Genomic DNA, 17,525 nt, shown 5'->3' with positions numbered 1-17,525 from the left:
CAGACTAACTACATCGTTGTCCCTGTGTCCGCTGCTGCAGTGCAAACACACTCTTTTTTTTTAAAGGATTAGGTGTTGTCACGTGAAACGTTGTCGTTTAAACGGGGCCTTATTTACACACCAAGGTTTCTTTCAAACCTGCTCTCCAAGTTCGACTTAACTATTGTAATCTGTAAATGAAAGTTTGCTTCTATAACTAGAATCTATGCCACATCCAACTATGTGACATGACATTATTGTCATTCAACATAAACAAACTAATTTATTTTCACTGAAAACAAAGAAATTGTGGTTAAACCTCACAAACTGCTAAATTACGCCCAAAATAAATGGTGTGGATAATTCAAAAAGCAAAAATATCTTTAAAAACTCAACAAAAAAGAAACTAAAGCAGTAAAGCAGTCACACTCTGAATATATCTCAAAGAGTTCAAATGGCTAAAATAAGTTTAAGAAAAACATCTATTGAATAAATTTTAATTATGAAACTTCTTATATGAAACATAAATACAGTTTTTGTATGTATAGTAAAATTATTAATACCATTTTACAATCTGTGTTAAATTTTCTGATTTTGAACTTTAAAGGTGTTTTGTTGCGCCACAAACATTGTATGTGGCGGAAAGTAACTTAAAGTACTGTCTTAGACAAAGAGGTTGCAGACTTTTGTTCTAAATCTTCTCACGTTATTAAAAAAGTCAAAATTGCTTCTGTTCGCAACGAGTTTCATATTATTATGTTGTCTTTAAGTTTATCTGGTGATTTCATTCAATTCTCAATCTCTTCTGACCTCTTGCCTTCATTCTCATCTCATTCGTTAGGCTCCTCCTCTCTACTGAACCAGTCCAGCTCCATTTCATCGTACGTCACCCTGAGGCGAGGCCCCGGGAGCTCTGCAGCAAAGGTAGGTGTGTGTGTGTGTGTGTGTGTGTGTGTGTGTGTGTGTGTGTGTGTGTGTGTGTGTGTGTGTGTGTGTGTGTGTGTGTGTGTGTGTGTGTGTGTGTGTGTGTGTGTAAACTGTAAAGTTGGATTCTACAGAAGTGGTCATAGCACCGTCTTCATGTTTTTGAAAGCTTTTAAACCTCTGATGTCTATTTTAATACGTTACTCGGGTTTCACTTTTGAACCGATACGGTACCGATACCCGGTTCCTGGGAATCGATACCGGTACTTTGTGTGTTTCTGTGGCACTAAATGATTTATTTGTTTGATAATAAGAAAAACATTTGCATAATTATTTCTCAATATCTAAACCTCAACACATATTTAACTGTTTGTATTATAACATCTCAGTTATTTCACAAATTTCTACAGTGTTTTTCTTAATGATGCACAAATTAGATAAGTTTAAAACAAACGAGCAATCTCCTCAGCTTGGAGAAACAACTGGAGCTTTTCCAGATTATTGGTATTTCCGCTGCAATGTTGCGTTCAAGTCCGGTTCAGAAAATGGCCGACTCGTCCGCTCCCTCAGTCGCAAGGATGCGTTTAGGTACCCAAACAAGATGCATTGTGAGTTTATTGCTACTCGCTAGTACCGACGGTATTCGGTCAGGACCTATAAAAGTACCGCATTCAGTACCTATCCCTAGACGTTACCGTGACGATATTCTAACATGAGCCCCAAAATATCCTTTTTTTTTTTTTCTAGAAATATTTCAGCTCAGTCATGATTAACATCATTCGTTACGCCTTGATAAACTGAAACCACTAAAGTCTAAAGGTTTAAAATTGATCCCTCAAAGGGAAATGTCAGGGTTGCATATCGGTTGGATTTATTATACAAATTCAGCATGTTTGCATGATAATAATCTGACATCTGGGAGTAATCAGATAATAGTGATATTCAGATATGAGCACATGCTGCGATTTTAGATGTAAAACAATTAGATAAATCAGATTTACATTCACAAAGATTTCAAGATAAAATGACTGCATCACATTGAAGTGTTCACCTGGTCACTTGAGTAATCTGATGGTGTGCATGTAGGACGGCTGGTCGTTGCGGTCTCACTCGTCTGTACTTACGTTTCCCCTCCTGCATTCTGCCCCTCTTCATCTTCTCATAAGCTACTAATCTCTCACGTCCGCCCCATCCCTCTCCCCGTGTCTTCACTCCGTCCCTGTGTCCCCAGGAGAGACCCAAGAGTGCCTTCGAGCGCCTGTCGTCGCCCACCGAGGGCGTCCAGCAGCCCCGGGGCCGAATGACGGCGGAGGAGCAGCTGGAGCGGATGAAGCGCCACCAGAAGTCGCTGGTCCGCGAGCGCAAGAGGAACCTCAGCCAGGGCGAGCGCTCCGCCTCGGCCCCCGCCACCGCCACGCAGCGCTCGTCCTCCTCCTGCAGGCTGCCCTCCGGCACGTCCGACCCGCCCTCCTCCGTACGTTACCACCCGCGCAGCGGCAGCAGGCACAGGGAGCACCAGGCCCACCACCAGTGCTGCTTTGACCCCCTGCAGCCCCCGGCCTCGTAGTAACACTGCGGAGCACTAACACCGCCGGACTGACCACACAGCTTTGGTTAACGCTTTACCACGCCGGGGGGGGGGGGGGGGGAGGCCACTCAATCTTTATTTAATTCAGTTTTTCTTTTTTTAATTGACCCTGACTACCACTGCCCCCTGGTGGGACCTCACTGACACAATTCTGAATGTAAACCCATTAAAGAAGAGGAGGGAAGTGGAAGGCATCGCCCCGCCTTCCTTTCTCTGTTTTATTCACCAGAAAATAGAGAAAGAACAGAAAAAAAAGTTCATTTAAGTACATTTACATGCCGTGTACTTGTACACTTTTATTTATTTACTGAGTGATATTTTCAGTATACAGCTGTACAGTTCTATTTTGTAGAGATTTGGTATATAGAGCCTATAGAAGGGGTGTGAAGGAGGAGAAGAAAAAAAAGACAAATATCCGTGTTCAGGTTGACGAGATGAAGAAAGAGGCGATGCGAGTGGCACAAATCATAATCACACCTCCCTGCTTTCTTTTCTTCGGATGAGATTCAAGTGCCTTGTTTCGTTGACGATCTTTTTTGCCTCTGGCCCCGATTCACCTCCTCCAAATCCACATTTTAGTTTATCTTGAACGGAATCACAGACACGGTGCGAGAGCAGCCGGTGAGGGAAGCTGCTGGTTTTTAACCCCCCCCCGAAGGAACACTTTGACATTTAATATACCCTAAATCCAGCTTGGTGCGGAGCGCCCCCCACTGCTCACTTATAAAACTGTTCCAGAGTTGAAAATGTCAAAGTCTTCCTGCTCACGAATGCTACTAGATTACACACTAACGCACACCTAACAGGAATGCTGTGAGAGCCGTGTGTAATGGGATTACATAATCGGTAACCCCTTTAAATGAGGTTTTACTAGTAACAGCAAGCAATACATCGTTTATCATCTTCTGCTGCTTCTTTTGGAATAATACCACCGGAGTGTGTTGTATTTTCTTTACACCAAATGTGTTCGCGCTCTTTAAAGGTCCCACATTATGCAAAATTCACTTTCTAATGGTTTTCTATTTCTACTTTCTATTGTTTGCGGCTCGCGAAAGCATATGATAAAATGTGAGTCATTGAAGATAGGACGGTTTGAAGGACAGCTGCAGGTTTCTGTCGAGGTTTTAACGTCTGTTACTAGCAGCAGCAAGGGATGTTAAAGAGTCACCAGTTAACATGGAAACCACTTAATCTGAAACACCAGGAAGAGACGTCGTGGACAGATAGACACAGAAACAGGCGGTTTTTTCACTAAAATAAAGTGAAATTCAGGACCACGGCTGGATTTGGGGAAATACACGATGTTGTCGTTCCTCTCAGACTTAAACGGTTGAAGAACTGTGTAATATGGGACCTTTCAACAGCTTTGTCCTCACGAGGTGGTTTTCTTCACTTGGTCACTTTCATTGCTGCACTTAATGTTGTTAAAAAAGAGGCGGAGTACTTCATGCGTGGCTCACGCTGTGCCGCCACATGCGTCATAAATATTCCAGGCTCAAATGCAATAAGAATAACTGAAGTGTGAACAAAGAGCGAGCCGCATTGGTTTTGGCTGAACCTCGTCACTAATGAGTCTAAACGATAAGATGAGGTCACAGTCGACCATGACATCTCTGAGACATTGAAAAAAAAGCAGTCAGTGACGCGTCACTCCTCAAAACGTCGGATCAGACAAATCAAGTAGACGATACTTTTGGAAATCGACGTGCTTCGTCCGGCTTCAGTTTTCTCCCTCCAAATCAGCCGAGTCAGCTTTTCTTGGTTTCCGCAAGCCACTTGCAGGGTGTCGCACCACAGAGAGGAGTAGTTTCCGGGAGAGTAGAAATATATTAGAGAAATATAGGAGTCAACAGCTAATCGCCACCTAATTCTGTGTAATCGAGAAGCAACGCACAACTCTTCTCCCTTTTTCTTTTCTATCATGTTGGAGATTTGCACTCGACAATAAAGAGTTTCTTGCTTCTGAACCTCCTCTGGGCCGAGTTCTTCCTGATCTGGTGGGGCTTTGATGAGTGTGTATGTCTGCATGCTTCTCTCTCTCTCTCTCTCTCTCTCTCTCTCTCTCTCTCTCTCTATCTCTCTCTCTCTGTGTGTCTATCGCTGTCTATCTGTGTGCGAGCGGTTCTCCTGAGCACAACCAGGCATGATGGGATGCGAGTGTTTTCTCAGAGCATGTGAACACGCCGACAGATCAGACTGCGCTGCTGGAGGCGGGACGGTGCATGTATGGCTTTGATGCTCCTTCGATGATTATCCACAAGTAACACACACACACACACACACACACACACACACACACACTAATACAATACAAAAGTGATGACAGCTTATTCTCTTTCCACTTATTTGTCCATATTTTATTACAATAAAGACCAAAATAGGACAAGAGAACCACAAACAACAAAGAAAATTTTTTAAAATTTAATAAAAAAAACAGAAAGAAAATTATAAAAGGCTTCTTGAAGTACCAGCCTGTTAACCAACGAGAGCAATATTATATTTTTTATATATATTTGAATGCCCCTCTGATTTTCAAAAATGGCGAAAAAGGAAATGAAAACTATTGTTAGTATAGTTAAAAACCACAAAACGCACATCAGCTATAAATAGTTAAATAGATAATGAAGCTAAAACTACTATAATGTTTTTTTTCTTTCTTTCTTTCTTTATACATAGTTATAACACTTAAACTAAAATTATAAAAATTGCTGAGTTTTTTTTTGGGGGGGGGGGGGGGGTGAAAAGAAAATAGGTGAAGGAAAAGAAAAATTAGGTAAAAATTTACTCAAACTGCTGAAACCCGGAGGAAACGCACAGCAGATAGAAATAGTTAAATAGTTAATGAGGCTGAAAAGAGCTAAAGTGAGAAAATCTAAGAAAAAACATATTTAAAAAAAAAATGTCTAGAAGAGCTAAAAATGTATTAAAACATATCTTAATTGTACCTACGACACTTTCTGAATGCAACCGAAGTGTTTGTTTGTATAGCATTTTTTTAAATATATGTTTTCTTCATTTCAGAGAATTTAAATGTTTTCAAACAAATTTTATTTTGGTGGAAAATTGCAAAAACTGATCTTTAGATCAGAAAGATTTCAGACCCATGAACTGAGAAAACAAAAAGTAAAGTGACTCAGCTTCTTTCTGTTTCTCGGCCATCAAGGAAAAGTCTTGCAGCTTTCAAACGCAGCAGGTGATTTAAGATGCTTGAAATAATCCGTGTATTGACAGAATAATGAAACCTGGAGATTACAGACAGACAACAACAACAGATTATTTTATGCTCTTGATCTAAAAACCTCTTCATCTTCTTCTTTTAGGAGCATAAAACTTTAAAGAAGCTTAACCACAATATAATTTTCTGTTCTGTGCTGTAAAGTCACATTTGAATGATTCCATATTGAAACATCAGCCCTCCGAAGAATGAACTAATACGTTCAACGGCCTGAGACTCAACAGCTTCAGCTTCTTCTATCTCTGCTTCATTCACTTTAATCCGGTCGATCTCGCCTGGCGGCTCCGAGCTTTCATGGTTTTTATTCTCGCCGCCGTCTGACTTCTGGTTCGTTAACGTGACAGGAGTGTCTGACGCAGACGCGTCTTTGTCCCTTCGCTGTGTGACGGAGACTCCCCGTGGCTCTGCAGGCGTTCGACTGGCGGGAGGAGCGGCCCGGCGCCGAGGGTCAGAGCGACGAGGGCTGGGACCTGGTCAGGGAGAGGCCGAGGACCCAGTCGGACGGCTGGGTCACCGCCACGGCCACGTGCGTTCGGGAGGTGGACGTGGAGCCTCTGGACTACGACCTGGACATCAGACGAGAGGTAAGGGGGTCAGAACGCAGATTCTGACTGACGGTCGCCACGTTAGACTGTCTGCTGGGCGTCAGTGTGAAGCAACGACTCCGTCAGGTGAACCGTCACCTCCGCCCGTCCACAGTCTCCTGGACGTGGTAGTTTTAGACGTAATAACAATCCAACTCGTCTGTCAACTACAATGTCCGTGTCCTCGCTATTGTTATTGTTTATGGCGTTTTGTTTCTGCATGTTTGTGTCGTTTCATTACAAAAACAAACAACAGCACCCACTAGTGGCCCAACATGAAAACTGCAACGTTTTCATTGTTCCTGCCGTTTCTGTGTGAACGGACATTGTTTTGAAAAATGCTGTGGTGTCATGGAGAAACTGTTCTGAAGCAAACGCAGTCCGGTTCAGGTTTTCATGCTTCCCCACGGCCAGAGTTGCAGATGGTACCGAATGAACCGTACCAAAGGGTTCCGATTTTTCATCACGGGTCCGATAAGGAGGAGCAAAACGCAGCCGTCTGCTGATTGGTCAGTGATTTACGTCACGCCGGGGCCGGGTTAGGCCCCGCCCCCAGCTGAGACTGCCGTTGCGACATCACATATCTGCGTTGCTCACAGTCCCGCCTACATTTTCCCAGAACTCTCTGCGGTGGAAACGGGCAGCAGATTTAGTTCTGGGTGCTCTTTGCCGTCCCGTACCGTCACATTCTGTGCAGTGGAAACGAGGCTGTTTTACTTTTTCCCCCCAAAATGAATGACCTCCCGCCCCTCCAGTTGTCCAAACCACAGAAAGTTTCCATCCCGGAGCGCTACGTGGAGCTGGACCCTGAGGAGCCGCTCAGTCCGGAGGAGCAGGAGGAGCGATCCCGCCGGACCGAGCGCATCAAGAACCTCCTGGCAAAGTCCAGGTAGATGACACCTGATGTAAAGACTGATGGACTATATGTTGTTGTCATACAAGGGGAATAAATGTGACACAGGTTTACTGCACATGATGAAGAAGGAAAAGCTTCGATTTCAGCTGCATCTCAAAAATATTACATGGAAAATTACATTTTTCAATTTCAATTCAGACATCCCTTCATTTAAGTATTTTTCACAGTGTTCAGAACCTGCAGCCGTCGGCGCCGCTGGACTTCAGCGAGCTGGACGGGGCTCTGCAGCAGCAGGAGAGGATCATGAGTGTGTCTCAGGCTCTGGCTTCAGAGGCGTCGCGCAAGAGCAAGCTGGTGGCAGGTGGGTCACTGCCGGGCCGACTGCAGAACCTGTGGTCTGGTGGTGAGAGTACTACAGTAGAAAACTAAGTACTGACGTGACAACTCTGGTTTCCTTCCCCCTCAGCCAAAGCCGCTTCCAAGAACTGAGCAGTTTGTTTCTGAAGGCCGTTTTGACTGGAGCTCATCGTTTCTCCACTGAATGATCCACTCGTCTTTTTCTACCATTGAGAAGCAGAAAACACGTTTCTGTGTTTTTGATCCTTTGTTTTCACATTTCTTCTGCACTTACAAAGCATCAAGTATTAATAATTTATACCACAAGTGCCTGTTCTTGTTTTCCATTAGCAGTGACCCGCTCTGTGTTTTTGGACAGTTCCCATGACAACCAGCATCAGCGTGTTCAGATCAGCAGCCAGAACTTTTTGCCATGAATCAGTTATTTATTTTATTTGTTTGGCTTAAAATGCTTCCAATGTGTATTTTGTGATGGCAGTCAATCGCCTCAGTCACATTAAAAAGTGTATCTAACAGTTCAAACGGTGAAAGCTTTACACGCAATAAATACTAATATGATCAACAAACGTCTCTTTTTAATGTCTGGCTCTTCTTTCTGGGGCTCCAGCCTCAACAAATCAGAAGAGTTCAGAGGGTTGGAGTTCCTCCACGTTGGAGCGGGACAGGACTTTTCTTCTCCTTGCTGTTTGCCTGTCGGCTGCTTTGAGGAGAACTCAAACGTCTTCGTTGATTTTGATCAAATGTGCTGGAAGACGGATGGACGCTTTTCTGCTTCGTCCATCTTGGACCTGTTTGGGTCCAGAAATGTGATCAGTGTCTCTGTATCTTACACATAATTCTGTTTCTTTGCCTGCTTCATCTTAACTAAATTGCACCACAAATCACATGCATTTGTTCCAAAGTGGAAAAAAAAAACCTCAATACACTGTAAGTATTAGTACCCACCACTACCACCCCAATATGTTTACCAGGTAAAAAGTACTTCTCACACGACCCGGACACATTTACTATAATCCAAATAATTTACTCTCTTGGCTTTTTCCGTCTGTCGTTGGATTTCAAAAGTGGCTTTTGATGTGGTTATAACTGCTATAAATATATTTCTGTCACCGCCACACAGCCTTTCCCCTCGCTCGTCTCCTCGCTCCCGTCGTGACGTCATCTTCAAGCGGCATCACAGAGATCAGAGATCCCCTTTCTCTGGTGCAGAGGCGCCCGCCCCCCACAGGGGGCGCCAAAGATTGATGAGGGGGGTTGTGAAGCCCTCTTCAATTCAAGGAGTAGAACTTTTGTTTGTTTACATTAAAACTGTAAGCAGCGGGGCAATTCCAGCTGTTTTAGCTGCTTCAGATATTTAACTCTTTATAGCGGCTTCAGAGCAGTTTGAACTAAACCAGCAATACTTTTCTAATTCTTCTTTCTGTCTCCATTCTTCCTTTACCGTTTGTCCTTTATTCTTTTCATAAACAAAACCTTGGCGAGCAATTTTCATCATTTTACTTCTATTATTTTTATTGCATTTTGGAAATTATTATCATTTGAGTAGTTTTGGATTTTCTGTCAATGACAGCGATTCGTTCTATTTCATTTAGCTGATTTGAGCCTCGGTCAGTTTTACGGTTTGTGGTGAGTGTCGGACCCAAAAGCTGACGAGGAGATGGACTGCAGAGAATAAAAGACAGTTTATTGGAACAGGTGGTTCCACCAGAGCGGTAGAGGCTTGGCGGGGGTCAGGCGAGCTGGAGTCGAGAACCGGAGATCCAAAACCGGAGCAGCACACACTGAGTCTGAGGAGACACACAAGGGGAGGAGGAACACAGGAGGAGGACCACAGGAGGAGGAATACAGGAGGAAGACCACAGGAGGAGGAATACAGGAGGAAGACCACAGGAGGAGGAACACAGGAGGAGGAACACAGGAGGAAGAATACAGGAGGAAGACCACAGGAGGAGGAACACAGGAGGAGGAACACAGGAGGAGGAACACAGGAGGAGGACCACAGGAGGAAGACCACAGGAGGAGGAACACAGGAGGAGGAACACAGGAGGAGGAATACAGGAGGAGGACCACAGGAGGAAGAATACAGGAGGAAGACCACAGGAGGAGGAACACAGGAGGAGGACCACAGAAGGAGGAACACAGGAGGAGGACCACAGGAGGAGGAACACAGGAGGAGGAACACAGGAGGAGGACCACAGGAGGAGGAATACAGGAGGAGGACCACAGGAGGAGGAACACAGGAGGAGGAATACAGGAGGAGGACCACAGGAGGAGGAATACAGGAGGAGGAGCACAGGAGGAGGAACACAGGAGGAGGAACACAGGAGGAGGACCACAGGAGGAAGAATACAGGAGGAGGAATACAGGAGGAGGACCACAGGAGGAGGAATACAGGAGGAGGAATACAGGAGGAGGAGCACAGGAGGAGGAACACAGGAGGAGGAACACAGGAGGAGGACCACAGGAGGAAGAATACAGGAGGAAGACCACAGGAGGAGGAATACAGGAGGAGGACCACAGGAGGAAGAATACAGGAGGAAGACCACAGGAGGAGGAACACAGGAGGAGGAACACAGGAGGAGGACCACAGGAGGAGGACCACAGGAGGAGGAACACAGGAGGAAGAACACAGGAGGAGGAACACAGGAGGAGGACCACAGGAGGAGGACCACAGGAGGAGGAATACAGGAGGAGGAATACAGGAGGAAGACCACAGGAGGAGGAATACAGGAGGAGGACCACAGGAGGAAGAATACAGGAGGAGGAATACAGGAGGAGGAACACAGGAGGAGGAGCACAGGAGGAGGAACACAGGAGGAGGAACACAGGAGGAGGACCACAGGAGGAAGACCACAGGAGGAGGAATACAGGAGGAGGACCACAGGAGGAAGAATACAGGAGGAAGACCACAGGAGGAGGAACACAGGAGGAGGACCACAGAAGGAGGAACACAGGAGGAGGACCACAGGAGGAGGAACACAGGAGGAGGACCACAGGAGGAGGAATACAGGAGGAGGAACACAGGAGGAAGACCACAGGAGGAGGAACACAGGAGGAGGACCACAGGAGGAGGAATACAGGAGGAAGAACACAGGAGGAAGAACACAGGAGGAGGAACACAGGAGGAGGACCACAGGAGGAGGACCACAGGAGGAGGAATACAGGAGGAGGACCACAGGAGGAGGAACACAGGAGGAGGAATACAGGAGGAGGAACACAGGAGGAGGAACACAGGAGGAGGAGCACAGGAGGAGGAACACAGGAGGAGGAACACAGGAGGAGGACCACAGGAGGAGGAATACAGGAGGAGGACCACAGGAGGAGGAATACAGGAGGAGGAACACAGGAGGAGGAGCACAGGAGGAGGAACACAGGAGGAGGAACACAGGAGGAGGACCACAGGAGGAAGAATACAGGAGGAAGACCACAGGAGGAGGAATACAGGAGGAGGACCACAGGAGGAAGAATACAGGAGGAAGACCACAGGAGGAGGACCACAGAAGGAGGAACACAGGAGGAGGACCACAGGAGGAGGACCACAGGAGGAGGAACACAGGAGGAGGACCACAGGAGGAGGAACACAGGAGGAGGACCACAGGAGGAGGACCACAGGAGGAGGACCACAGGAGGAGGAATACAGGAGGAGGAATACAGGAGGAAGACCACAGGAGGAGGAATACAGGAGGAGGACCACAGGAGGAAGAATACAGGAGGAGGAATACAGGAGGAGGAACACAGGAGGAGGAGCACAGGAGGAGGAACACAGGAGGAGGAACACAGGAGGAGGACCACAGGAGGAAGACCACAGGAGGAGGAATACAGGAGGAGGACCACAGGAGGAGGAACACAGGAGGAGGACCACAGAAGGAGGAACACAGGAGGAGGACCACAGGAGGAGGAACACAGGAGGAGGACCACAGGAGGAGGAATACAGGAGGAGGAATACAGGAGGAAGACCACAGGAGGAGGAATACAGGAGGAGGACCACAGGAGGAAGAATACAGGAGGAGGAATACAGGAGGAGGAACACAGGAGGAGGAGCACAGGAGGAGGAACACAGGAGGAGGAACACAGGAGGAGGAACACAGGAGGAAGAACACAGGAGGAAGAACACAGGAGGAGGAACACGGCAGAAGACCGGGACAGATTAGATAATTTTTGCAAATCAAATCAGAAATTCATGGAACAACATTAAAAAAAATCTCCTTCTTTAGCATCAAGTTAAAGTCCATCGCTCATTTTTTATAACCAGGAATTCTCCTTCCCCAAACCCTCAGCCTGCCTCTTCATCCTCCTCCTTCGCCTCCTCAACCGTCTCAACATCCTCCTCCCCCTCCCCCTCCTCCTCTTCCTCCTCCTCCTCCTCCTCCTTCACCTCCTCAACCGTCTCAACATCCTCCTCCCCCTCCCTCACCTTCTCAACCTCCTCCTCCTCTTCCTCAACCTCCTCCTCTTCCTCAACCTCCTCCACTGTCTCAACATCAACCTCCTCATCCTCCTCCTTCATCCATGAAGGAGCCGAGGCCCAAGATGAAGGTCTTTCACCATCTGGACCAGCGCCCGACTCCCACCTGGTTCTCTTACTCACCTGAGACTCTGGGTTCTCCTCGCGACTCCTCTTGGCGCTGAGGCTTGCTGAGTCAGCAGGTTGTTATGCAAGAGACCAAAACAAGAGTTGGTGAGAAGATGTGAACGAGGGAGAACTTGTAGAGTCACAGGTGAAACGTGGAGAAACGATCTGCCTCATATCTGCACTAAACAAACCCACATCCAACAATTCTTCTCTCAACAAATTGGTGCCATGTTGCTATTTTGGTTTGTTGGAGTCTGAAACATCAAACACTCAAACTTTCCTCTTGCTAATAAAGTCAAACCACAAATCAAACAGCATTCAAAATACTGCTGCAGCCCAGCCCGTCACACCTTTACTTCAGTTTCTCTCAACAATGAGAGAACGCAACTTGTTTCCCCGTCAAGTTTCTTTTTAAAAGTCAGACTTTTGTGGAGTGTCACGTCATTTTCGTTTTTCCAGATGTTCAGGAAGAGTCTGAGCTCAACGTTATCTACTTTAAATTGTGTTGGACACCAGACAGAAACAGCAAATTTCAGCTGTCTGATTTTGCTCCTCCTGTATTTATTTATTTATTTTACCAGTACAGCAACAGACCAGATGCAACATGTTCCCCTGCAGGCATCTGCACAGCCCATCACACCCAATAAAGAATTTGTGCCACAATAAGCCAGTGCAGAACTTTGTATACTTACAACTGAGGTGCACTTGAACGCACCATGACGCTGCGGGCTTTACCGTAATAAGCGATGTGAACAGGCATTCTAGTTTAAAACGTTGCGCGCAGCAGACGGAGACATCCAGGACGCACAGAGGGCTGTTTACTGAGAGTTCACTCTGTAATAGTTCAGTTGAAGGCTTCATGCACTGAAACAGTGTGAGGCTGATGATCACGTGCTGCAGAGATCAGACCTGCGTGTTTTAACGCCTCCAGCGCACCAAATAACCGTTTGGCATTTTTTAGATGAACCCCGCTCCACTTCTTCTATAAATACATCAACAGCTTTGGGAACTTTTTTACTCACTCAAACACCAATAAAAGTACTTCTTTTCAAATGAATATTGGGCTGTAAACTGCGTGTAACACATCCCGGCGCACAAAACTTTGTTGTTGTTGTTTTTTTTACACAAAAATAAGTTGGACGAGTTTGATTCCATCAAATCCGACACTTTGACCCATGATGTTAACTGTCTGAGCACAAAGTCAACTCGGCAGTGTTCTATTAGTCAGTGAGATGCTGAGGCAAAGTTAAAGGGTGGAGGAAAAGTTGAGCTCCATACCAGCAGCGTCTCCTCTCAGCGGGTGCGGCTCCTCCGGCGCTCCGTTGAAATCCATCTCGAGTCTCCGGCTTCACCGATCTAGTAGATATCAAGTCTTTTCCAGCACTTTTCCTCCGCAGCAGGTTTGAGCTCCTCAGTGGGTCAATGTCCGGGGGCAGAAAGGTGAATTTGAAAGACGCGCTGGCCTTTAATACCCCGCAGCGGCCCGTTACCATGACAACGACGCGGTTGATGCTCACGCAGGTTATCGTGACAGACTGGTTGTGTATGATCTCAATGTAAATGTATTTTAAGCAACACAAGACGTATAACAGCCATTAACAGCTGGACTTTAACGTTGAAACAGCTCGTGACAAGACAAACAAGTTAAAATAAAGAAAGATTAAGATAACTTTTGTTTTTTCAAACTGATACAGGCGCTCTGATTATTGTGCATCCCTAAAGAAAGTGCATGAGAAATAGACAAAAGGAGGCAAAAATTCTACTCTTTTAAATAGCTCGAATTATGTGACAACTATAACATATTAATTCATCATTTAATGTTGGAAATGGTGTCTTCATTAATGGACTTTTAAGATGACAATGAATTTATAAAATGTTATTAACAATTAACAACATTTAAATGTATTACTTTAACTTACTCTTATTCATTATTCATCTTTCTTTATCATAACTTATTTGTCTTGTCACTGGCCAACAGCTCTCTTCAGACAGCAGGAATAAAACCTTGAAAAAACAAAGAGTAATCTGAACGCTTTATTCATTAATAACAGGCTCATAACAAACCTGCCCTTGGTAAGGAGTATTATTGAAAATGAAGGTTTCCATACAACTTAATGCTTTTATTGGTTCAATGTTATTCAGTCTGGATTAAGGTCTGAAACAGCCTGAATGAGTTCTAGTGAGCAGTGACTCATCTGGCGTCTCTCTCTCTCTCTCTCTCTCTCTCTCTCTCTCTCTCTCTCTCTCTCTCTCTCTCTCTCTCTCACTCATGTGATTCATGTGTTATTTGTTTGTTGTTTGTAGATCTGTCTGATCTGGTGGTGTTTTCCCTGAAAATGGTTTATGAGTTTGGGGGAAAATCTGATTCTCTTGGGAAGGCTGTGTTAAAATTCCTCCACTCCTCTGGGATGTAAGAGAGGATTTGAGTTGTTGGCGTAATAGCTTGTTTGGTCGGTGGGGGGCAGCATTATGCAGTACAGCGTGCGGCCTGCCAGAATACGAGAAGAAGGAGAAACTATTGAGTTTCCGGTCACTCCTGGAACATATAAAAACATAGCGGGAGAAGTTTCAAGATATTTATCGCTCGAATTAACGCATAATTTTAGCAAAATTCGTCTTTCTAGTAGCTTTGCTTCGTCTGTTTATTTTGGAATTAGCGACTTTCCGCTTTGTGTGTGAAAAACAAAGTTTCTCGGCGGTGTGTATGGAGTTATGGAAACTGAGTCAGAAGGAGCAGAAAGCATCCGAAACCCGCTGGTTTTCTTCGACTTGGAGACAACTGGACTGGGTATGCAGACCGCCTGTTACTACATTGTTTATTTGTTTGGGAATGGTGTAAAAACGAACAAGTTATAATGGGTTGGAAGACGCAAAACGTGAGTCAAAACTTTGCTAATGACCTGAGGACTACAAATCCCAGCCGTACTGTCGGCCATGAGAGGTTCATTCAGCGGAAGCTTCGCCCATGCGCCGTTCTTTTGTAGTCCGGAAGTGAATGTAAACAGCTGAGCATGTGCATTGCATGGATATAAGGGAATGATTGCAATTTATGGACATTTCAACACAGACTTTATTACGGTATTTATAAAAGTTGTGCTGATTTGGAATAAAAAGAATTAACAGCAATTGTCTTGTTAGTTTATTTCCATACCATTTCTTAGTGAATAATGTCAGAAATGCAGTTTATGGATGAAGAAACAGTTAGCAAAAATGTAATGTTTACGCCAGGGAAAACCCAACAATTTCCATATGCATCCAATCCCTTTTTTTTAGGTTGTAATCTTCTCTTTTAACCTTTGAAACAATATATGAATGTTCAGAAATTGGCAATGCGGGCAGTACGTGGCCTGCATACCATGCATATTCAAATGGAAGCAGAAGACTTTCATTGGATTGTGGATGCCCCTTTACACGACAACTGTGCTCGGAGCCATTAAAATACAACTTTTTCAAAATGTGTCTCCGTGGAAACAGGAAAACGCAACTTTATGAAAACGCTCTGACTCTGTCTCTATGTAGTGGAAATACTTATGCTGCTCATGCACACCATGGCCATAGTAAATAGTTATACACATGTGCAAGAAGTTGGACAATAACAACAATGTTTGCCTCCAGACTGGCATTACTCCCAGTCGATATTCTCCTGGGACTTGGTAGTTTTATAGTTGCGTGTCATCGTATTAGCACTCCAACTTCCTGGTCTGTCCTCATGAATGTCCTTGTACTTGCCGTTAGTGATGGCCAAATGAGGCTTCATGAACCACTGTCTTTATTTGTCTGGGGCCACTAGATGGCACTGTCTGTTCAACAAATGTTTGAAAACACACTTCATTGCCAGGCCTTCAGCCTCTAAAGTGCGCCATCTGGTGGAGTCAGAAAATAAAGAAAGTGGTTCATGAAGCTTCATTTAGCCATCAGTAGTTGCCGTTGTTGAGGTTTATTGCATATTATTCTGTTTCATTACAAAACAAACATCACTCACTAGTGGTTCACATGAAAACCCCATCATTTTCAGCGTTTCTGCCATTTCTGTGTAAAGAGACGTCATTTTAAAAACAATGTTCTGTAAATGCAAAACTTTTCTAAAACGATGCGTTGTTACTTGACAGGTCGCGTAAACGGGGCCTTTGTTTTCTTTAGATTTGTAGATTTTTACTGAAGTTAAGACGGGCACCCGCTTAGCATCCTGTGATACTACTTTTTGCCACAAGGTGGTAGTGTGAGTCTGTTCTGGTCTCAGAAGATCACACATTGGAAGGTGGATTTTCACACATCTTTCCAAGTAAATTAAGTTATAGTGATTCCTTGTTTTGTTTTTTAATGTTTCAAGATAAGAAGTGTGAGATCGTCCAGCTGGCCGCAGTCAGCGGAGACCACTCACTGAACCTCTACGTCGTCCCGCGATGTCGGATGCAGAGAGGAGCGTCCAAAGTGACCGGCTTCCGTGTGCGCAGGCGGAGGCTGTACCAGCACCACCAACCTGTCCTCGCCAACACCCTCCGAGAGGTGGTGGTCTCCTTCATCGCGTTCCTCCGGATGCTCCGACGACCCCTCATTGTGGGCCACAACATCCGCCGCTTCGACTGCCCGCTGCTGGCCCGAGCGCTGGACGAGCTGGACCTCCGAGCAGAGTTCGAGTCCTGCGTCTCGGGCTGCGTGGACACTCTCCCACTGGCTCGCGAGCTGCTCAAAGACCGAGGGGTCCAAAGTTTCCGACAGGAGAACCTGGTCAGGGAGCTGCTGGGGCTGGACTACAGAGCCCACGATGCTTTGGAGGACGTCCGGGCGTTACAGGCACTGTATAGTGTCCTGCAGCCCACCGCTGAGGTGGTCTCCAGGCATCGGTTCACTATGGACGCTGTGAACAAACCAGCGACTCAGGAGCTGCCAGGATCCAATAATTCAACAAAGCTGAAGCTTTTGGATGAATTCTGCAAAGAAACATCAAAAACTGAAACAGACAGGTGTGCTTCACCTTTAAAAGCTCCCTGTGTGGCAGGACACCACCTCCTGACACTCTCTTCCAGCACTTAGGAGGATTTTGGGAGCCAGGACCAACAAACACTCTTTAAAACCAAAGCTTGTCTTGGCTGTGAGAAACATGAGCTCAGGTCAGTTTCCTTATTATTTCAATGTTATTTAAAATATCTATTGTTTGAATGAGTTCTACTTGAACATTTTATGTTGAATGAATGCTAATAAATATTTGTACAGTGTTTCAACTAGTGTTTGTCATCCATGACCTTGTTTGTCAGTAATAGCCCGATGTGGTTCAGAAGGTGGAAAAGGTTTTCTGTGTCATCCGTCTCTCCTGGACAAGTTGAACAGTCCAACTTACATAAACTATGAAGCAGAAAGAGGAATTTGGTCAATTTGTCCAGAAGCTGTTGACCTGAAACCTGCAAACAGATTGTTGTGTTGGTAAACCG

At 45.4% G+C, this 17,525-nt stretch overlaps 2 protein-coding genes across 3 annotated transcripts in view; both read left to right on the top strand.

Annotated features, from left to right (window-relative positions):
• Positions 1-8,084, top strand: part of LOC308116252 (pleckstrin homology domain-containing family A member 7-like) — a 174,555-nt gene extending 166,471 nt beyond the window's left edge. For both annotated transcript variants that reach the window (XM_080474325.1, XM_080474326.1), the window contains exons 22-27: positions 821-903; positions 2,135-2,377; positions 6,137-6,310; positions 7,066-7,199; positions 7,394-7,527; positions 7,633-8,084. In XM_080474325.1, coding sequence (XP_080330451.1) covers positions 821-903; positions 2,135-2,377; positions 6,137-6,310; positions 7,066-7,199; positions 7,394-7,527; positions 7,633-7,655 — 791 coding nt within the window. In that variant the 3' untranslated portion in view covers positions 7,656-8,084. The remainder of the gene's footprint in view (positions 1-820; positions 904-2,134; positions 2,378-6,136; positions 6,311-7,065; positions 7,200-7,393; positions 7,528-7,632) is intronic.
• A 6,523-nt stretch (positions 8,085-14,607) lies between these two features.
• plex9.2 (PML-like exon 9.2) lies at positions 14,608-17,312 on the top strand. The gene is made up of 2 exons (XM_080475476.1): positions 14,608-14,884; positions 16,427-17,312. Exons 1-2 carry the CDS (start codon positions 14,809-14,811, stop codon positions 17,128-17,130), a joined length of 780 nt encoding a protein of 259 aa, XP_080331602.1. The 5' UTR covers positions 14,608-14,808; the 3' UTR covers positions 17,131-17,312.
• Positions 17,313-17,525: the final 213 nt, after the last annotated feature.

Source organism: Lipophrys pholis (assembly GCF_963383615.2).
Source record: "Lipophrys pholis genome assembly, chromosome: 11".
Classification (NCBI taxonomy): Eukaryota; Metazoa; Chordata; class Actinopteri; order Blenniiformes; family Blenniidae; genus Lipophrys; species Lipophrys pholis.
Note: the sequence above shows the minus strand (reverse complement) of the source record. Positions and strands in the feature narration are given on the sequence as shown.

Coding starts and splice junctions, on each gene's coding strand:
- plex9.2 (XM_080475476.1), top strand. CDS start 14,809: ATGGAAACTGAGTCAGAAGGAGCAGAAAGCATCCGAAACCCGCTGGTT. Junction 14,885..16,426: donor CTTGGAGACAACTGGACTGG/GTATGCAGACCG, acceptor TAATGTTTCAAG/ATAAGAAGTGTGAGATCGTC.